The sequence below is a fragment of the Cryptomeria japonica genome, chromosome 5, assembly GCF_030272615.1.
Source record: "Cryptomeria japonica chromosome 5, Sugi_1.0, whole genome shotgun sequence".
NCBI lineage: Eukaryota > Viridiplantae > Streptophyta > Pinopsida > Cupressales > Cupressaceae > Cryptomeria > Cryptomeria japonica.
Window position 1 is genome coordinate 929,893,940 of NC_081409.1, and position 23,580 is coordinate 929,917,519.

The 23,580-nt window shown below is 37.4% G+C and overlaps 2 protein-coding genes across 6 annotated transcripts in view; one reads left to right on the top strand and one right to left on the bottom strand.

The window, feature by feature from the left end:
• The window catches only part of LOC131035755 (uncharacterized), a 35,369-nt gene extending 15,622 nt beyond the window's left edge, over positions 1 to 19,747 (bottom strand). The window contains exon 1 of one of the 5 annotated variants that reach the window (XM_057967496.2): positions 19,292 to 19,747. In XM_057967496.2, the coding sequence (XP_057823479.1) occupies positions 19,292 to 19,539 (248 nt within the window). In that variant the 5' untranslated portion in view covers positions 19,540 to 19,747. The remainder of the gene's footprint in view (positions 1 to 19,291) is intronic. The other 4 variants (XM_057967497.2, XM_057967493.2, XM_057967494.2 and 1 more) reach the window with 4 other exon arrangements.
• LOC131035756 (uncharacterized) lies at positions 14,489 to 15,358 on the top strand. Its single transcript, XM_057967499.2, has one exon. It carries the CDS (start codon positions 14,494 to 14,496, stop codon positions 14,950 to 14,952), a length of 459 nt encoding a protein of 152 aa, XP_057823482.2. The 5' UTR covers positions 14,489 to 14,493; the 3' UTR covers positions 14,953 to 15,358.
• Positions 19,748 to 23,580: the final 3,833 nt, after the last annotated feature.

Genomic DNA, 23,580 nt, shown 5'->3' on the forward strand with positions numbered 1-23,580 from the left:
TGTTATTGTGTCTTTAAGGTGTATTCAATAAAGGGTGTCTGAAACAAGTTTTAAATCTTTAAAAATCTCTACATTTCTTGAGTTTTTCACTTTCCCAAGTCCAGCCGAGTCTGATGCCGAATCCCGAGTCCGAGTCCGAGCCGGCCTTGCCGAGTCCGAGCCGAGTCCGAGTCCCGTTTCTTTGGTTTTGATTTATTCTTGCTACGTGTAGACCATTTGAGCGTTAGCGTGTTTTTGAACATCCACGTCGGTGATTTTTAAGTGCTGAGGTGTTTTTAGACCTTTTGGAATTGTTTTCTCGCTCCTAGGAAGTTATTCAAGTTGATTTCGCACTTTCTCCCGATAGATTTCCTTGTGTTACGCTCCAATTTTCGGTAAATTTGCCTAAGTCCAGTTGAATTTTATTGAATTTTGAAGTTTCCTAGTGGTTTTGAGTGGAAAAAACATCATATTCCAAATGAAAATCCATATTCTAAGGGTCAAAAGGTCAAAATTCCACACTAGAGGTGCTTTTCCCCTCATATTCCTAACTACCCATGATTTTCCCCCACTCAAAATCCAGACTGGACATGGATTTCCCTTGAAATCCAGACTTGCCTCATTTTTCCACCACTGTGAATCCACACTAGGGTCGATTTTCCCCTGGATGCATTAAATTTTGACTAAGTGTTAGGATTTATCCTGACTATCCACGTTTTTCCACCAGGGAGTATGGATAGGATCGCGGATGACGTTTGTGTTGATTCCACACCTAGGTCAATTTTCCACTAGGTCTTTTGTGACAAGTTTTGAGGACTTTTGTGCGGACACTCATTCTTGACTCAAGGCAATTTTCCACTGAGAGAGATTTTGATGTTTCTAAGTCCAGATATTCATCCAGACTAGGGTTGATTTTCCCCTATGGGGATATTTTGATGATTTCAAGTGATTTTTGTTAGGATTTTTAATCCTTAGATCGATTTTCCCAGTTGGCCATTTTTGGATTTAAATTGAAACATTTTAATAAATGAGCCTCTTTTAATTGTTTTTATCAAGTGTTAATGATTATTCAAAAAATCAAAAAATCAAAAAAAAATTAATAAATGATTTGCAATAAACATTTAATGACTAGATACTTCTAGAAGCAAAACGATTTCCCCAAGGCAAGTATAAGTATCAAAGTTTTATCCCACATTGCTTGTGTGGTGAAGTTTCAAGGTGAAAATGTGTTTAAGTATGCCTGCCCAGCAATAAAATAACATTATAAGTTGCTGATGTGACAGTTAGGTGGCTGATTGAAGGCAAATCGGAGGTCCCAGCTAGGCGATTTTTGCCCAAGTGTCAAGATGACACCATTGTTGGAGTTGAAGTTGCAGATTTGAAGTATTTGTTTGCCCAATCAGACCTGGGCGCCATGTTTAGAGACGATTTTCATGTCTTGGGCGATTTTTATGATGTGGCGCCATGGCTGAAGTTGGGCGATTTTATTTGGGAGGCTGATTCCTCCATATCCTTATCATTTTTGGTGATATTTTTGAGTGTTAAGGGGCTGCCATTATTTTCAGACCTTGCTGGGAGTGATTTGACCTCCACCATTGGCTGGGAACACATTTTCAGAATTATTCTTCATTGCCCAGCTCATCCACACTAAGGCGATTTTGGTTAAGGGCTGTTTGGAGGATTTTTCAGTGCATTTTCAAGGGCTGCCATTGTTGTTACAGTCTGAAACTCCATAGTTGCAGGTTGTCTTTAGACTGATTTTCATTTCCAGCCACTTGCCCACTTTGGAAATTTCACTTGTGCATCATCTTTATGAGATTTTTGGGCATCTGGTGGAGCTTCCATTGCTAATCTAAGTCTGAAACTTCACTTTCAGATTTGTCTTTAGACTTAGATATTTTTTACCAGCGCTTTGTTTGTGCCCAGATTTGACAAACTTCACTTTGGGAAGGTGAAACCCATCGAATACAGGTGTTTCCTATGACTGCAACAAGTTTAAATGACTAATTTATTGAAGTTGCAAGTTGTCTTCAAACATCGGGCAACCATTGTTGGACCTTGGAAGGGTGTCTTCAGACTTTAAGAACTAAAAATCAGACTTTTCCACACCCTTTTCCAAGCATTGTGGTATACTTCCGGACTCCATTTTTGATATTTTCCTAAGTATACCAGGTTGTCTTCAGACTGAAACTTCATTTCCAGCCACATAGTTGTGCCCAAATGTGACCATTTATGAGTTTTGAAGGTCAAAATAATTCAAATGCAAGCATGTGACAGGGCTGTGACCACTTCCAGCCATTGATATTCATCATTTTCAGTGTGTCTTCAGACTTTTTGGAGCCATTTTCAGACTTTCAAAGGGTGTATTCAGACTTAAAAATTAAAAAATCAGACTTCAATACACCACTTTTTGAGTATTTTCAGGCATTGGAGGGCGTATTCAGACTTTGTCCTCAGAAAATCAGACTTTTATTACAACTTTGATATAAAAAATCAGTCACATTCTAAGTGTTTTCAGACCTCCAAGTGATATTTCCAGACTTGGACATTCATTTTTGGGCTCCAAATACTTGATTTTTTGAGTTTACTAGGGTGTCTTCGGACTTGGCAATTGTGATCAGACTTATCCTAAGTCTGAAAATCAGGTCTTCCAGACTTTAATCCGGACCTTCATATTTTCCAGAGTTGGTGTTACAATTTTCTAAGATTACCTATCACATGTTGGGACAAACGTCAGAAACAAAGTCCTGATGGTGTTTGGATTTCCACTCCATCGAATGATGATCCAATCAACACAAAATTTTCAAGAACAATGAGTCTGGATGGGAGTCGCATTTCCACTGCAGGGCGGAATTACAAAGGAAAGAAGTTGTCTAGATAGGCATCAAATTTCCACCAAGTGAAGAAATGAACAGGGATAATGCAGATGGTTTTGAGGACTAAACCGTCCCTATGCGGATGGATTTCCCACCAAGGTTGAAATCAAGTTTATCACATGGGTGTTTGATTCAATGCTTGTTTGTTTTGCAGGATTGTTATGAGGAAAGGAAGCATGATGATCAAGGCTTGAGGTGAAGGAGGATGCACGCAAATACGGATGAGGAAGATCAATACTTCAAGGATTGGATGAGGAATTCAGGATAGAGATTCCAAAAGGTGAAGATGAGGACTAGATCAATCATAAAGAAGACTTCACCCAATGAAGGAAAGCAAGTCCAAGACATGAGCACAAAGGGATTCCACATTATGAAATCCGGAACTACATCAAGGAATTCCAATATCAAAGTGCGTCAAGGAAGGAAATATTTCAAGATTCCAAGATTGGGAAATTTCCAAACATAAGGAGGGAACAATTCATGGAATTACTTAACATAAGGATGGAATGTAAAGTATCATAAGGGATTCCAAACATTATGAAGATGAAGAATGTACAAGGCAAATTGGTTAAGTGTATAAAGCAAGCTGAGGTGGCATCCTAGTCACCATCCGTTCAATCAAAGGGTACCAAGTCAACATTCATTCAAGGAGGGAATAGGTGACACATGGCACTACATGGAATATTATTTATCTTACCTACCCTCGTTTCTTATTGGCCAATATAATGGTGGTTGTACAAACCCTAATTAGGGTTTTATCTTGTAATCTTGGTCGTTGATCTTGAATCAATCTGAGCCATTCATTTCTTTTGAGGCTCTATATAAACCCCATTGCCTCTCATTTGTAAGCAAGAGAATTTGTAGAATTGTTGGTACATGCTGCAGCTATTTGAATCTAAATCATTGTTCAATTTGTTGGTGATTTTGCTCTTCAAATGTTGTTTTGCATTCATGTTTCTCAATTCCTCCAAGTTAGATTAAAATTTTAGATTAGAATTTGCTTTTATGTTTGTTAGATTGAGTGGAAGATTTGTTGAGTATATTTGTGTGGAATCCTTAATCCATACCACTAGCCTCTTGCCGTTGGTAAGTGTGCCTTGTGTGGTCAACTGGAAATTTATACAAGCTTACCTTCAATTATTGTGCGTCCCTTGATATGCATCAACTTGGATGGTGTCAATGTTTGATGGTAATAATTTGAAAATCAATAAGTATACCTTCGACGATTGCACTAAGCTTGTGTCAATACCTGTTTGTGAGACCTTGCTTAGTTTGATTCCACTAAATTTGTTCATCATTTCCTACATTCCTAGGCTTAGAATAGCTTTCTTGAATCCTATTCCCTTTTGCCATTTTTTAGTAAGTCTTGTTAGAATTAAGTCTAGAGCTTCATTGCTAAATCCTAAGTCATCGGCATACCCATCCTAATCCATGATAAGATTGAGCATTCATGTAAAACGTAAGTCCCCTTGTGATTCTAGCATTATCACATCAAACTACTGAACTTATCCACACGTCAAGACCTCACATTTCGTAACCTTGGAGTTGTCTCATTTGATCACGAAGCATAGCATATGAGAGACTTTGTTCAAGAGAGCATAAGATACCTTTGTATTTTATTTTGTGTTCGCATGTGCATAAAAAACACATCAACAGGTAGGTAGGGGTAGGTAGGAGAAACAATAAAATATTCCACATGAGGTGGATCACCCATGGAAGGTGGAATGTAACAACAAGATCACACCATAAAAGGTGGAAATTCTCCTACATACACACTCCCAATGTATGCACATCTCCCTAAGTGTCTCATATGCAAACTACAATGTTATGCATGTACCTAAATAAACTTAAGTGTAATTATATCCAAGATGAATAAATAATTACACCAACACCCCCGCTTAAGTGCAACTTAAGAGAATGCACTTAAGTCTACAATGCAACTAAGTAATGCAAGATGGGTCCCGACTACAAGGCCATGTTAGGTACCCATGTACAAATGCAATGCAATCTCCCATAAAGCGGGGAAAGAGAGAAAAACCCAATGGGAAAAAACCATCCCCCAAAAGAGAGATGAAAACTATACAGAGAACTCTCAAAGAAGCATGTGCCCCCCCCTCAATGTAGAATCTACACCAATGGTAGAAGATCGAAAATGAATGAAGAAGCTGCTCCACGATCATCGAACAATGTTCCTCCCCTTAGGAAGAAACAAAACCAAAGGTGTATCCATGAAGTCTCCCCAATCATGAAGGGAAGATGTAGGAAAAAAACTCATGATGAATGAAGTCTCTGAAAACTGCTTAAGTGTCCCCTTGTCGATGCTGAAAGTTACCCCCTCCAAAGGTGGTGTACTGATCCACACTGCTGAAAAAGGCACTCCAAGATCTAGTGGAGGTGAATGTAGAACAATAACCAAAGACTCACATGTCTCCTCTAAGGATAAAGAGACCTCCTCCAACTGTTGTACATAAGAATCCACAATCATGTCAACCTCGAAAGAATGATCATGTAGAGAATGAACAAGAGGGTCAGAGTGTTCCCTCGCAACAATTGAAGAAGGATCATCTTCATCAAAGAGAAGATGAATATCATCAATGATGTCTCCCAAATCTGCAATGTAGGACTCCACAAACAAACCTGCAATGTTTGTCAAGTAGTCATCCCAAGAAACTAAAACTAGAAGACAAGATATATCCTGCTGCACTAAATCACAAGAAGGCAAAATTGTCGCATCATCTGCATCATCAGGTGCAATAGGTGATGTGATGTCAAGAGGAGGAGATGAAATGCAAGGCTCAAGAACGGGGTCACATGTGAGAATCCCCAAGTTCAAGTACCCAAAGTTCTCAAAATCTGAATCATCACAAGAAGAGTGAGCATCATATGTAAAATCATCCTCATCAATAGGAACAAAACCCGAAAAGGAATATAACCAAGATACATGATCCACAACCCCAGTCGCAATGATAGCCCTACTCTCCAAGTCTCTAATGATAACTAACTCAGATGTGAAGTCCATAGTTTTGTTTGTTGCCCCATGTGTGATTTGATAGATGGAAAGAAGATTGTTTGTCAAATGGGCTACACACAACACATCATTAAAGGAGTTATCCCCAATGGCAATAGATCCTTTCCCAATCACATCCATGTATGTATGATTGCCCATCAAAATCTGCAGCATGGTGCAAGGCTCAAATGAAGAGAACATAGACTGCGACGATGCCATATGATGAGAAGCCCCTAAATCTAGAAGCCATCTCCCTGAATCATGACTTGTAGTAGCACAAAGAGCTTGTCCTTTTCTTGTCCCAAAAGAGTGAGTCTTCCCACTTGTTGCTGCCATAAATGCTTGTCCTTTCCCCTTTGATTGTGAGGAAGTGGAAGGTGACAAATCCTCCTTGTAGGCATTAGGCAAATCGATGTTCTTTTTGAGGATATGGAGGAGCTCATCAATCTTCTTAGAATGGCAACGACGCTCCTCATGGCCAACCTTTTTACAATAGGCACAAGTTGGTCTCTCCTTCTTTGGTGAATTGTCCTTCTTGGAAGAGGATGAATCCCCTTGTTGTGGAGAAGGTGGTGCTTTGTCCTTAGGCTTTGATTGCCATTTCTTCTTGTTTAAGTTGTCCTTTCCTTGATTTCCTTTGTTCCCTTGAGTTGCCACCAATGCTAGTGACTTAGAAGTCTTAAGAATGCCCATGCTTATCAACTTAGTTTGTTCCATCATCAACATGTCTGTGAAAGCATCAAATGTAGGCATTTTGTAGACCCATTGTCATCTTATGGGTTCGGAAACTAGAAACAAATGTTGCATATTCTTGTGGAAGTTTGCCCATCAAATTGTAGATCAATTGAGTATCCTTTTTATCAATGCCACAATCTTTGAGTTGTGCCCTCAACTCATTTGCCTTAGTGACATAATCTTGTATTGTATCAAAGTTCTTGGGATCTAACATGGTGAGATCACTCTCAATTTGATATCCCCTAATCTCATCAACTTGACTGTATACAAGTCTTGAAACTTTTGCCAAGCATCCTTAATTAAAGTACATTTTTCAATATGAAAGATGAGATCCTTTATTTCATATTTTCTTAAGGTACCAATTGCCATGATGTTCTTAGTGAGCCAATCCAAGTGACCATTGGGATCAACCTTAGGATCAGTGGGAGCAACAATAGTTCCATCAATGTAATGAGTTAATCCTTTTTCCATTAGTTTACTCCATGCATCAATTTTCCAAGTAGCATAATTATGTGGAGTTAAGAAAGGAAACTTAGGAGAACCCACAGAAGCAAAATGAAAGAGCACAAGAGACACACCCCCAAATTCACTGAATCAAAGTACCCCCCCCCTTAAAATGATGATTTTGGCACTTTATATGTAGTGCGTGTACAATAGGCCACTTGCAAACAATGGCAAGGTGGACTTCTGATTTTGTTTTACAACTTGCCCTTATAGGTTAAAAGAGACCCCAAAAAATATTGTAAGTGATCTAAACTAAGATCCAAGCAAAACACAAGTACCAAATAGGCCAAAAATGACCAAATATTGAAAGTACAATTTCTAATCAAAATCACTGCAAACTGATGACAGATTATGAAAGTAGACAAAAAATCATGCACTTTAAAAAAAACAGCACCTAAAAAGGAGTTCGTATGAACCCGAACGAAGTCACGGAAGTTGCAGAAACAAGGATTGGACAAGTACAGTCACCAAAAACTGAATTTTCTGAAAACTCTGTCCATCCAAATCAAAAAATAACACCACCACGTGATAGTACACGAAAAATTAGCCCAAATCAAAAAAAAATGCACTAAAAAAGGAGCCAAAACGAGCAAGATACAGGCCTTCAAAGTTGGGCCAAAATTCAAAACTGCTCAACGGAGAGGGGCTGAAATTTTTTCAAAAATGATGACGTCAACAAAACACGAGGTTAAATTTGACGGTCGTCTAGCCGTCACCAAACTATCACACCCCCTGGCTGACCGTACGAATGATGACATCACTACTAATTGTGCGGTTGGCCATACAGTCAGTATTGTACGAAATGATGACGTGGCGGTTGTACGCTGACTGGGCAAGCCATACTGCTGACTGTCTATACCATACTCTACGTGGATGAATCGGAATGTGCCACGTGGCGCTGAGTTGGCAAAAATCGTCGACGAATCGCACGATGACACGTGTCTCCTAACTGGCGAGTCTGTCTGTGATGGCCACTGAAAATTGCCGCATGGCAGCGTAATCATGCAGGGTGGTGGGCCAAGATGGTGTAGGCCAACGAATTGTTTGGCGCCACGTGTAAGGCTGAGGTGAGGTTCCCGAGGCCTACAATGGCGACCAAGGTGGCGCAGAGTCCGACGACGATGGGCGAGAGCGACGGCCGCATTGTTGGCGGCACAAGGAGGAAGCGGCCGTGGGAGTGATGTCGGGAGCTCAAAGCAGCAGCCATGGAGCAGTGCCCGAGAAGATAGCTATCGGGTTGGAGCGCAAGCCGAGGTCGATGCGGAGGAAACCGATGTAGATTGTTGGGAAAGAAACACAGGGTGCCAATCGGGGAACAGTAGCAGGTACGACCCTGCAAAAACGTACGCAGTGTACAGTACAGAGGGCAGGGTGGTCTGCAGACCCCCCCCCCTAAAAAAACATTTTTTATTTATTTTAAATTTTTAAAAAACTTTTACAATATGAATTTTTAAATAATTTTTTTCTGCAAAATAAATATTAAAGAAAATATAAAATTAAAAAATTAAAAAAAAATTTGAAGACCGAGGAACAGTAGTAGGTACGGCCCTGCGGAAACGTACGCAGTGTACAGTACAGAGGGCGAGGTGGTCTGCAGACCCCCCCCCCTAAAAAAACAATTTTTATTTATTTAAAAAAAAAAATTTACAATATGAATTTTTAAATAAAAATTTTCTGCAAAATAAATATTAAAGAAAATATGCAAAAAAAAAATTTTTTTTTTTTGAAAATCCGTATTGTACCGCCCAAACAGGGCAAAAATTTTCCTCCAAGCCCGAAATTGCACTTTCGTCAAATATAGGCGAATTTATACTCATTTTTTTATGGAAATGGCCACCCAAACGCAATGGTGAGGTCGGATCTGGTCTAGGACGCCTCTATAAGATGTTGCTCCTCAGATCTGCCTCTTGACCTCCTTCAAAGACGCAATAAAATCTCTCCAAAGGCTATGCAATGGCGCTCCAACCACTCTAATACCAAGTGAGATTATGCTTGAAGCAACCAAAATCAAAGAGACCAAAAGATAGGACAATGGCAAGAGAGATAAAATATGACACGAATAAATTGTATTCCTATCAAGATGCAAAAGAGATCAACTGGATCATCAAGAATTACATACAATGTAGATGAGCCTCCTTATAAAGGCAAGGCTAGGACACAAGAGAGAACACAATGATGACATGTGGCTCAATGAGATGCAAGGGTAGGTAGGAGAAACAATTAAATATTCCACATGAGGTGGATCACCCACGGAAGGTGGAATGTAACAATAAGATCACACAATAAAAGATGGAAATTCTCCTACATACACATTCCCAATGTATGCACATCTCCCTAAGTGTCTCATATGCAAACTACAATGTTATGCATATACCTAAGTGAACTTAAGTAAAGTGTAATTATATCCAAGATGAATAAATAATTACACCAACACTCCCCATTTGACATCAATGACAAAGGGTTGGGGATAACAAATATGAACAATACAATGCTCCCCCTAAGCAGATGCTTGCTCTTGAACAAAATTAGAAAGAAGATAATACCCCAGGCTTCCATCTGTATCGAAGCCAACCTTCACCAACCTGCCCAAACAAACAGTATGCACCTTGTACCTCTCTCAAATCATAGACATTACCTTTTGTTCTTGTCCCTTTAGCAACCAACCTGCCTAAATCAACTTTTTTGATTTCACACCCGTGAGCATTAAAATTCACAAAATATCCATTATCACATAATTGGTTGACACTTAGTAAATTATACTTCAGGTTCTCTACATACCAGACATTACATGCTTTTAAAGTATCATTAATGCTTACAAAACCTTTACCTTGAATTTGTATGGACGATTTATCCCCAAACTTTACTACACCACCATTCTAATCAGTAAAGGTGATAAACTTACTCTTATCACCTGTCATGTGATTCAAGCAACCACTATCTATGATCCAAAGGTTCTGTCTATTCGCATGAGGAGCAAACTGAGCAATCGTGGACTTTTTTGACTTCTTGTCTTCATTCTTCTTCCACACTTTCTTTGTCTCTTTCAAGAACCTGTTCTCAGGCCTTTTCTTTTCTGCAAAACCCAAATAACAATTCCTTGCAATATGAACAACATCCTAACAATTAAAACATATCATATCATAATCCTTTAAGGAATTGAAAGGTTTCTAACTTACAAAATTGATTTTCCTTCTCGAAACAACCCTACAATTAACTGCCTTATGACCAAAGTAATTACAAAGATTGCAATAACCATAGAAGGAATAAAACCTATTTATTGTCCTTTTTCTTGTCGGAAGATGCCATTGTGAATACCCTCTCTGTCTTTGAACCTTAACAGACCCATCATTAGTTTCCTTCTTACTGAAAGAGTTATTAGAACTCTGACCTTTATCAAGAACCAAACTTGATTTGTTCTTATCAAACCTCTAGCTAGCTAACATCTCATCCAACATGTTATAACTTTTCACAAATTTTGCTTTTCTATCTAACTCACTTTTATATTGTTCTAGATCATGTTGTAAAGCCACTAATTTATCTTCTAAACCCATACATTCTTCAGATTTAGACAAAAGTTTCAAATGTGTTACCTTTTCCCTTTTCTTACCTTCTTTAATTTCACTTTTTAACTTGATGATCATCTAATTTCCTTCTTCAAATTCTCTTTAGAATTTCAACTTCTTTCAATGCTAAAACCTTGTGCTAAGAGGCCTCCTTCAATCTGTTGATTTCTTCAAGGGCACATAGTAGTCCTCCTTCAAGATCTATTTCACCTTCTTCAACATCATCTTTATCACTCTGATCTAGTGAACCAATTGCCATGAACAATACTTCACCATCAGATTCATTATTGTCCTTTGAGTTTGAACTTTCTTCATTAACACACAAACAATTCTTCTTCTTTGAGAAGTTTCGTTGTTTGTAGAAAGGTTTGCCTTTATTCTTCTTCTTGAAATCTTCCTCATTGTCTTGGTCATCTTTGGTATAGCGACATTTAGCAACAAAGTGTCCAACTTTCCCACAGTTGAAGCACTTGAGGGGTAGTTTCCCTTTGTACTTTCTAAAACCTTTTTTAAATTTCTTTACAAGTTCTGCAAACTCTTCATCGACATCACTATCTGACTTTGAACTTTCTTCTTTTGCCTTCCTTGTTGCTTTGAATGCAATTTCTCTTTTGGTAGTTTCTTCATCAACAGTTCTTATCTCATATGTAGTTAGTATACCATGTAAATCATCAATAGTAAGAGTTTTAAGATCCCTCGCTTCTTCTATATCAAAAATCTTAGCATTATACCTAGATGGTAATGACCTTAAAATTTTTTGCACAACTGCTTTGCCCTCCATTTTTTCTCCAAGGCTTTTAAAATCATTCACTATCTCATCCAAGGATGTAAATATCGTGAAAATCGCGATTTATCGCGAGTCATTTGGCAAAAAGATTTAATTGCCGTTTTAATCGCATGCGATTTATTCGCCAAAAATCACGATTTTTAATCATAAAAAATCGCAATTAAATCCTAGAAACTCGGCATAAACCAAAAAGCATTTTAAAAAAAGATCGCAAACCCTAAAAGGTAAAAAGGGTCGCGCGAAATGATGAGGAAAGGGTTTTCTTTCTGCTGACGAAAACGCGCAACTACGGCTCGACTTCTGGCTCCGCGACTTCCCTCCTCCCCAACGGCTCGACTTCAGGCCTTACAGTCGCGACTTCCAGGTTTGGATTTGCCATTGTGAAGTTGAACAATTCAACAATCAACAAATATTACGATATATATATTTTGCTCACCGTTTAGCTATATTTACAGAATTTAAAAAAAAATGATATATCTATTATCTGTTATCATTAATAATTATCATATATTAGTTTGCAATCAATTAAAATGAAAATTAGGTAATTTGTGAAGTGTGAAGTAGCAATCTCTGAATATAAAATCTAGAATGATATATAAATTATTAGTAATAACTAGTAAGTATGATAAAACAGTAATGAGTAAACACTAAACACAATCAAAAGTTCAAAACCTTGTAAACAATATATTCTAATTAGTAATTAGAATTTAGAATTACACAAATCCTGTTTCACATAAGCTTCGATTTATATACACAACAGTAAACCTTGTAAATCATGCAATATAACTCATGTTTCACATTTTCATTTCCTTTTTCTTCAAGAACATAAGATTAAAAAATTATGCTAGAAGTTAGACCCAAAGCCACAATTTAAGAACCAATGCCTATGAACTAAACCAAGGATCCAGGGATAAAGGTGAACCGTGAAAATGTAGGAAATTAAGAATAATTGTCTTTTGAAGATGTAAATTTGTAATTGTTGTTAAAAACAAACTAAAACAGATTGTTTGCCAGTTTCTTCTCAATAACTGTATATTTCAGAATGTCTGTAATGTGTAGAATCTAGACTTTTCATGCCATTCCAATATCAACTAAAGAAAGACCAGCATTTTTTCTTAATGGCATATATTGATCCATGTTTGGTCTCTTTTGCTAGGTTTCTTTCGAATTTTTATAAAAGACAATGGCTTCTACAATTAGAGGTGGTGGTAGAAAGAGGGATCCTATGTGGAAACATGGCACACCAAGTGCAGTGGCAGGAGAGGTTATTTGTAACCATTGCAGGAAAACTATGACCGATGGAATATACCGACTCAAAATTCACCTTGCACAAATCAGTGGACAAAATATTACGGTATGTGACAATTGTCCTGAAGAGGTTCAAAGGGAGGCAAAAGCAAAACTTTCAGAATTTGAGCAAAAGAAAGCAGAAAAAAAGAGGACAGCAGAGGCAATGACAGCCCCAACAAGGAATATCAGTTCTACAGAGTCAGAAAATTTTGGGGTGGGCAGCAATTCATCTGGTTTTTTCATTCCTCGTAACACTCTTGGTGCACAACCTGGATTGTTAGGTACTTCATGGAATAAGGAAGTGCATCAGCAGACAAGAGTGGCAGTGGCTAGATTTTGGATTTACAACAATATTCTGATTAGTATTATTGAGAGTCCATATTGGGAGCAAATGGTCAGTGGATTGACCAATTCTGGTAAAGGGTTCAAGTCCCCAAGTCGTTATGAGTTGAGTGGGCCATTATTGCAGGATGAGGTCCAAAACACACGTCAGCTGGTGGAACAACAAAGGAGGAATTGGGAAAGGAATGGCTGCACCATTTTATCTGATGGGTGGACGGATAGTAGGAATAGGACACTCATAAACTTTCTAGTTGCTTCAGGGGGACAGGTGGTATTTTTAAAATCGATTGATGCCTTAGATCAAGTGAAGAATGCAGAAACCTTGTGCAACATGTTGGATGAGGTGGTGACCAAAGTGGGAGTGCAAAATGTTGTTCAGGTTGTGACCGATAATGCAGCTGCATATGTGGCAGCAGGTAAACTTCTACAGGCTAGGCATCCGTCATTATTTTGGAGCCCTTGTGCTGCTCATTGCCTTGATTTACTCCTCGAGGACATAGGGAAACTTAATTGGGTGAAGAATGTGGTTGAAGATGGAAGGGAAATCACAAAGTACATCTACAACCACACATGGGTCTTGGAGCTTATGAAACAACACACTGATGGTAAGGATCTTGTGCGTTCAGGAGTCACACATTTTGCCACAAATTTCCTCAACTTACAAAGCATATTACGTGCATTGCCCAACCTGAAGAGGATGTTTGTGAGTGAAAGATGGTTGCAAAGCCCTTATTGTAGGAAGCCTGAAGCAGAGAAGGTCGTGAAGGCCGTTTTTGATGATAGATTTGCCAAACTCATGGAGGAGATCATCAATGTAAGTGTTCAAAGTTCAAATTTCAATTGATGATATATTTTTAAATTTTCTAATATTACACATTGCTGATTTTTGTTAAATTTGTCATGTCTAGTTGTTAGAACCGTTGGTGAGGGTTCTACGGATGGTGGATGGGGATAAAAGCCCCATAGGGTATCTATATGAGGCCATGGATAAGGCCAAAGAGGCAATTCAGCACTTGTATGGGTCAAAGAGGACTAAATATGAACCCATATGGCGCATAATTGATCGAAGGTGGAACCGACAACTCCACCAACATATCCATGTTGCTGCCTACTATTTGAACCCCAAGTTCTTTTACTCCCACAGTTTCAAAATAGATCAGGAGGTTCAACTTGGCCTTGACACATGTATTCAGAGGTTGGTTCCTGATGAAAATATTCAAGACCTCATTGTTGATGAGTTGCAGAGGTACAAGAAGGGAGATGGGCCATTGTTTTCTTCACCTATTGGTATTCGTAAGAGAGACACCCTGTTGCCAAGTAAAAAAAAATGTGCTCTTAAATCTATTTTACGGTTTAACTTTACCATTTATTTCAATCTTTAAGTTTATAAAAATATTTACCAAGTTATAAATGCCAATTTGTATGCTTGCAGATCTGTGGTGGGAAGATTATGGTGCCACAACGCCTAATCTTCAAAAGCTTGCAATCCGCATATTATCTCAGCCTTATAGTGCTTCTGGTTGTGAGCGCAACTGGAGTGTCTTTGAGGCCATTCACACAAAAAAGCGCAATAGGTTGACTCAGAAGCACTTGAATGACCTTGTATATGTGCGGTACAACCTTCGACTGCATGAAAAGAGGGTACAAGGGAACAATTCATATGACGCACTTGACATTGATGAGATTGATCCATACACAGCAGATTGGATTGTTGAACCTGATGATGCTACTGGTGATATTGATGTGGATGCATTTATCACTGACGCTCAATTAAATGAAATGGAGAGGGAGGCAGCTGAATGGGCGGCAGAGGTGGCAGAATGTGAGGAGGCGGGAGATGAGTTTGTTGATCCAGAAGAGGCAGATTAATCACCGGTTAAGGATATTGCAGCAGCAGCAGCTGCAACACCATCTACTTCAGCACCCACTCAGCGGCAACAGAGTTTTTTGAGCTTTAGTTGCAAACACAATCTATGATTTTCAGTTTTCAATGATATGAAACCATGAACTTAATATGTATTCAGACTTCACTGATTTGTTTTGTGGTCTAGGCTCTACAATATGGATTTGACTCAATCGTATTTACTATTTACTATTTAGAACTTGAACTTGTTTTTTTGGTATATCACTTTGCTATATGCCATATGGTATATCACTTTGCTATATGCCATATGGTATGTATTTGACTCAAAGTCTCAAACTATGATTTATATATGATGGAAACCAGTAATATGCTATTGTGTTCTATAAATTTAGTGTATACATGTGTTTTTTTAGAAAAAATTTTAAAAATTATATATTTTCAAATGTTCGATAATTTTGCCGATTTATTGCCGATTTTTTCCCCATTTTTTCCCGATTCCCGATTTTTAAAAAAATTTCGGCCAAACGATTTATTACCGATTAAGATATTTACATCTTTGATCTCATCCACTCTTAACAAATATTCTACGATCTATTCTTTGTCTTTCAACTTTAAGCTTTCAAAACGAACCCTGTAGGTTTGAAGCTTGGCCTATTTTGCTTCGTCATTTCCTTCATAAATACTCTTCAACTTGTCCCAAATCTCCTTGGCTGTTTTACAATGCATAACCTTGACAAACTCAATGTTAGATAAACCACACAATAAAACATTTTTTGCTTTAGCATTGTTTTCATAATCCTTTTTATCTATAGGATCAATTAAAGGAAGTTTAGGCATAGTATAACCATTTTCTATTTCCATCCAAACATCAAATCCTAAAGAAGAAATATAGCTTTCCATTCTAATGCTCCAGAAAGCATATTTGGTGCCGTCAAACAAAGGTGCTTTATTTGATGAAGAACCTTCTAGATTAACCATGTGTTCTAATGACAGAATCTGCTTAGACTGATTAGGTCTTCTTAACAAGCACTGGCTCTGATACAAATTGTTGGAATCGTTTGTCGTTTCGCCAAAAGCTCGAATTATCAATGCTCGATACAAACGCCAGATTTAACCCAACCCACAGGAGGCGATTAAGCCATGTCACGAGTCCCCAAGGAGATGCTGACCACCAAGTCAACATGGTTTGTTGATTGATTGTTTGCTTGATTTGATAATTGACAATTGCTATTGTGGATCCATGAGTGATGATTGATAAGTGATCCTTGAATACTTTGAATGATTTCACCTTTTCAGTTTATTGGTGAAAGAACCTCCATTGCTGCCTTTTGAAAATAAAAAATTATTTTCCAAATTGATTTCCCTTAGATGTCTTCCTCAAATGAAGACTTTTCTCTTGTTATATCTTCCAATGTGAGGGAGAGATCACATCCCTTCATCATGTATGCCCTTTAGAAAGAGACACGACCTTTCACAACTACATCCTTTGAAATACTACAACCCTTCATAATTTCTGCCCTTCGAAAGAGGCACAACCTTTCACAACTAGCACCCTTTGAAAGAGTCACTTCCTTATTTACTTCCCATTCCTATCTTCTTCCATTAATCCTCCCTTGATTCACAAGCTACATTCTTTCTTCCTTCCTCCATATCCCCTTTCAAATGCAGTTCTCTTCTACCTTTTATATCTCATGTTTGAGGGAGTCGCAACTTTTCATTTCATTCCTTGTGAACATTCATTAAACTTAATTAAATTTATATTATATTATATTTTAATTTTATCAAATTATTCTTATTATTTATTATGAAATCGTATTTCAAAAAGGGGACATTACACATGATAAGTTCTTTAATTAATGTTAATCAATTTTGTTTATAGAATTGCTAGCATCTCTTTGGAACCATCTTTATTTAAATCTTCTAGGTTATAATTAAAGAGGCTGTGATCATGGTTTTATAAATGCTGTGATGTGGTACGCTCTTTGGCGGGGGCATGACATCATAAGGTTATATTTTTCACTATTTTCCTAAAATTTTCAAAATGTGCTTTATTTCCAAATACTATATAATTGTGAAATAGTTAGTATTCCAATTGCCTGATTTCACCAATAGTTTTTTCACTGTAATAGCAGATTCCACTTTGGATACTCTTTATCCTGCGACCAAGATTCCCAAGATTTTCCTCACAGAATTAGATGACTGAATTCTGTTTTATGGCATTAGAAGGTTGGTTTCCAATTTATATGTGAAGCTTCTTCATTTAGACGAAGCGAAATTTTGTTTTATAGAAGATATGGAAGGATGGTGACTAACATGAGTGAGGAAGCAACCTTTAAAAAAAAAACACTTAATGGGTTTTGAGGAAACACTCTGTTTTCACATAAAATCTGGGCAAATCAAGGCCTAATCTGACCAAACCCATAAAGAACCCACCCAAAAAACATAAATACTCATTTTTAAAATTTAGAGAAAAAAAAAAGCAAAAGAAAAGACATAATTTGCTCAGTATTTCCTCCGGTACATTTCGGTGTGATCAAATCGTGAGTTGATATTTTGGGAGATTGTTTGAAATGGTCTTATATCTTCATTTCAGATGAATCGTGATTTGGTACTCTGCAAGTTATCTTTCTTCGTGACAGTTGCTGATTGGTTGTATTCTTGAGTTTCAAACGTTGACAAATGAAGATTTGAAAAGGTAATTTCTAGGTCACCAACAACAAACAAAACAAGAGAAAAAATACATTCCTACCTCTTTCCTCGCTCACCCAATATTTCATTTCCACCCATTGCTAAGTTTTCCTCCTGTTCAAATACTGTGTTCTCATTTTTCCTACATCTCAAGGAATGCGGAGACAAGTGCCAAGAAGTCAAATGGGCTCTATCATGTCCCTTTTTGTAATAATCTATGCTATGGAACAAATTGCATATTTCATATTGTGTGTGTTCTTCCTCTTCTTCAACAACGCCCTCCTCACCCCGCCCCCGTGTCTATATAAGGCCCCCAGAGTCTTTGAGTTTGAAGGCATGCACAGTCTTCTAAATGTTTGTCAATCGTCGAAGTTTTCATGCTTTACCATGTAAGTCCAACATTTTCTTGACTTCCCCATCCTAGCATGCCTTTCCTCCAAACTCCGGTTTTCATTTATTCCTGTCAGTGTCAAACTTATCCATCCAGGCATACCTCACATACATCCCTTGCCTTCATTCCCTTTTCTTCTCAGGCAATCAAAGTTGTCCATCCCGTCATCTCTTTCCTTTGACCCCACTCTTTTCCCTTCCCTTGTCAGAGTTTCAGACTTGTCCTTACCATCATGCCTCTTGCCTAAACTCCAAACTCCAACCAACGGTAAGAGTCATGAAGTATATTTGACTCATGAACTTCAATATTCCCACCTGTTCTGCACTATTCACCTCACCTACCTCCTGAATTATCTCAGAGCGCCATAATGATCAGATCTAACATGACAATTCCTAGAAAAAATTACTTAATATTAGGGTGCGAATCCACATGTCCATCCAGCAATGCAAATAAAGAAGGTGACCATACTACCACTAATAAGGTATAGGGTTTCAAACCTACGGGACCGCTCACCATTATTGCAAAGGGCATTGTAGAGGTCATAAAAAAACATTCCCCTATATGCCTCCCGGGTACATCAAAGCAAATTTCAAATTTAATTTTGGGGAAAATGTTGCCCAATGGGTGCGGCCCTTGAGTATGCATTTATTTAGTTAAGTTGGAAATAGATGATTACATTTTGTCAACAACCACAACGACCTTGCACAAGGGCTTGATCAGGGAATCCCACTTACTCCATGTGCTTGTGGAGCTGATTAAGTGCATTTTTTCCTTAAATTTAAACAGCTGGAATGTCCCATGCAAAACTCTCTTTACGGATGAAAGATAAATTAGAATCTTTAAGCTCAGGTAAACCGAAGCTCACTGCCCTCTTACCGCCAAAATTGTTTTGCCTATTTTGCTAATTGTTTTGCTTATTTTGCTCGAATTTAACATGGCTTCAGAACTTTCAATGGCAAAAAGACGACAACCTTACCCTAATTTGTTCGTTCGATACTCTTGATTAAAGCAGAAAGTTTATTAAATCCGAAACATGCGCTGACAAGTCTTCCTGGCAAATCATACTTCTTATTTGTCTTATCAGTCCTCTGCATAATCCATTCCGAACAAATACAGCAGTAAAGCAATTCAATGGAGTTGCTGAAAAAAGCCCCAAAGATTTTGATACAAAATGACCTAAAACAATAAGTGAATTCAAAATTCAAATCCCATGTGAACAAACTATGAAGTATATTGGCCGGTATGAAAAATAAAGCACTTATTACCATGTTGCTGGTAAATAGTCAGGCACATCCGCGGAAGCCCTTGTTACATGATTCCTACACTCGTGCGAAAAAGATAGTGGCACTACACCCAATCCCGAAAGGCATCTAAATTTCTCTGGCTGAAATGGACCATGTCCACTCTTAATCATGAATGAGATGCCAGGAAAGTTTTGAGTTGCAGAGACACAACAATCAAAACGTCGAGCTGAGGTTAACCAGAAATTTAATTGGAAATGGATTACTGCCATTACAGTACCGGCTACAGACTATCCCGCGAGACGACTGCAGAAATCGAATGGCTGCCCACCGACTGCCAAGGAACTCTTCACAATGCCCGTGTCTGGCGGGCAACATAAGCATGAGTGTTTTTTTGACACAATTTATCGAGATGTATGAGAGGATACAATTCCAAACTTAATTTGCCCTTGCCAATCGCCATCGTGATTCACATTTGAAGAAAAAGGAAAGTTTCCGTACGTACTGCAATTTATATAGAAAAATATATATAAATATTGTGAGAGGATATGTGTAAAGAAGAAACATTGATTTAATTTACATTATAAGATCGCTAAAATTAGTCAGGTCGATCTAGTAAAATCAATCATTCATTCATTCACTTGTAGTGAGGTGTAAGAGATAAGTTAATATTAGGGGAAGACCACTCTTTCAATAATCAATCATTTTTTCGGCATTGAATCTTTCAATTATTAATTTTAAAGGAGCTAGAAAAATGATAATGAAAAGTTCATTAATAAGTTTTGCATGTGTCAATAGTCGATTATGTTTTAGCTTTTTTGATCCATAATTGGTCCATTTGTGCACCACTACTAGGACATTTGGCCACAACTACTGAGACATTTGGCCACAAGTAATGGCAATTTTGAGTGGATAGCTATTAGAACATATTTAAGTAGGTATCGAACAACACTTTGAAATGTGTAATTTGTTACCCTTGTGCGCATAACTGATCCCACAACATTTGTCGTTACTATCCATAAGCCAGAACCTTAGCTATAAGCAATTAAGTTGCATATGGAGACAACAAAAAAAAAATCTTTGAAATCCGATAAACCATTTAGGATCTGTGGGTGAACGAAGTTAGCGATAACCATTATTGGTACGCTTCCCCTAAATAAAGAAAAGACTTAAATGAATTTTAACATTACATAATAAATTATATTAACATATAGATCTATACACATGTACTATATAATATAATTTGGCACATAATTTTACTAAACTTATTCATTGTTTTGATAGAATTAGATTCTTTTGAACTATTAGCATCTAATTTGGATCAACCAAAATTATATAAGTATGTCTTTTGTCTTTTTTGTAGATTCTCTTCTAAAATCCTAGCATTCAAATGCATTAAAACAAATTAGAATTTTAAATATTGTAGTAGACATGTAAATGTAAAGAAAAAAAAACTATTTTTTTTTAGAGAGGGCAAATTTTTTTTGTTTCCTTTTCTTAATCTTTGGGATTCCACCTGTAGAAGATAAAATGTTATAACTGATTAGTGGTATTAATTTTTCCCTATTAAAGAAGGGAATAATTAGAAGTGTATAACTTTATAAGAGTGTACAAGTAATCGCACATTCCTGAACTTGTTATTGTGAGAGCAGTTGTTGGTGAGCTTCTTCTTTCTTTCTAATAATGTCATATGGATTCTTTTTCATTCTGGAATAGCGATCAAAAGAGAATGAAGGCTCTATGCACAAAGGCCTTTTATGGTTTTGACTCCGGAGGTTGCTGTAATTGTGAGGCATTGTATTTTAGTTTTACCAATATCAATTATGACTTTATTTAGTGTTAGTCATTGTGATTTGTGTATAGTGATAACCCATGCCATGGATAGTGGTATTTGTGTGTGATTGCCTCAGGATATCAGTTGTATTGGTATAGTTATGGGTTTATTTCATCCCATGGTGGACCACTATAGTTTTCAAATATGATTGTAACATATGCTAGCAATTCTGGTGGTTTTGATCCCAATGGATATATAATATATTTGATCTTTCCAAGAGATCCATTTAAAAGACCATCTTGGATCCATAGGTTTGTTGTAATCATTACACATTGAGATCTACTTAGTAACACCTCTTGAAAAAGTTGGTCTTCATTATTGGTAGCGGCTAATTTACGTTGTGTATTTACTGCAATACTAAGTGCAATAGGTACATTTAGTTGTATCATTTTTTTATTGTGTAATGTTACTAGCCCATTTGTAGCAAATAAATCTATTAGCTGGTCAAAATCTTCTTGTTCAATTGTCGTCAGATTCTTATTTGTGCGAGATTAGCAATTCCCAATCATTCTTTATTGATTTTGTGTTGTGCATATTTTGTATTGTATGATGAAATTGTTTTTGGATCAGATCATCGCCTTCTTGTCTAAATATCGTTTGTAATGTTACAACTTTATTAAACTTGTGCCATAGATTTCTTGCAATTTTGTGTGATGCATAGATAGGTTTATCCATAATAGGTGGTAGTTGAGCAAAGTCTTTAACAAGGATTATATAAATGCCACCAAAGCAAATATTTTGTTTTTGGGGTATTGTTTCATGTAGCCTGCTATCAATTTGCAATAGTATTTTTGGGTCAATGAAGCTCATCTCACCGATGAGAATGTATTGCATATTTGTCATGTCTTCTTGGAATGTTGTCAATGTTTGTCCTTGCAATGGTTGTAAAACTCTAATTGTAATCTTGAGGGTTGCATGTATAGTCGAGGCTTGTATATTCAATCTTGCAATTCTTGTTGGAGTGAGAACAATGAGTGGGTTTATTCTTTTTGGTACATGATTTTGAATTGTATTTCTTATGCAATTGATTAGATAGGATTTTCCAATTGTTGGTGTTCCTTATATGACCATATATAATGGTTGTTTTGAACAATTATCTATCAAGTGATTTGTGATGATAGTAAGTACTAGTTGTTGTTTTGGCCATAATGTGCAATTTTGGTCGTAGAAATTTAAGGGGGAACTAATATCTTTGTTGGTGTAAATTATGTCTTAGTACACTTTACTTAAATTGATAGGGTAATGCATTTCATAGTAGTTTGCATATGAGACACTAGTGCAGGAGCACCTAAGGGTGAGGAAATACCCTTTGCAATTTTGGCAATGTTGGCATAAGGACTGGTTCTAGTCCATTAGGTTGTTTGTTTGGAGCTTGGAGTGCATTTTTTTTATCTTCTTTGTGAAAGTTTTGTTTTTCGGCAAGACCTACCCCGATAACCCGATGAAACCGCCAGCTAATGGATGAGCAAGTCCTGGGTTGATCAACGTCGATCGCTATACTGCTATGGCAAGTTGCACAAGGTTTATCGCCCGCGACTTGGCGACCATGGTGGGACCCAACAAGAAGTCAACGAGCGGAGCGACTAACGGGTGAGCAAGTCCTGGGTTGATCAACGTCAATCGCTATACCACTATGGAAAGTTGCACGAGGTGTAAGGACCCGCTTGTCCTAACTCTAGTTAAACCAAACTTAAACTCACTGTTTTAATTAAAAATTAAATTAACCATTATTGCACATGCAAAAGCAATGATTATCAACATGCAAGTAATAGATAAGTAACTGAAGAACCATGCAACTCATAAATAACATGTAGAAATTAAATGTGCATGCAAAAAATAACAAACTAAAATTACGCATGAGGACCGAATAGAATGCAAACCATAATTAGTTAAGATGTCGAGTTATGTGTGCGCATGTGTAGCATAAATCGTATGCATGAAATTATTACAAATCATTCAAAAACTCATAATTAAATAATCTACAAGATAATTAAATATGACCATGCATGCATGCGTAAATGAAAACTAATCTAAGAAAGTAAATCATGCATGTTAGTGGGTTAGTATGTTAGTAGCCTTTTTTCTTCTTTTCTTTTGTTAGTTACATTGCATGGCGACTTCCTGTCGCTTTACATCAGGTTACCTTATAGGTCCTTTTTCATAACTTCTACATGCAACCATTCTAGTCTTTACAATTAAATAAAATATACATCTTTAATTATTACATAGAATTTTATCTGGAATCTTTGACTTTCTTTGTCTCCGGATGTGTCGCCTCCATTTGACCTGGATAACCTCCTCTCGCAAACCGGATGGCAGACATATGACCCAGGCGTTTTATCCGCCCAACCAAATGAAGCATAAGCTTCCCGGTGCTCTTGATAAGCTCCCGTCCCTCACGACGGAGTATCCTAGCAAGCCGATACCAACTGGCAGTAAAGGAATCTTGTGCAATCATGTAGAACTAACAACCCATCCT

Coding starts and splice junctions, on each gene's coding strand:
- LOC131035756 (XM_057967499.2), top strand. CDS start 14,494: ATGCCAATTTGTATGCTTGCAGATCTGTGGTGGGAAGATTATGGTGCC.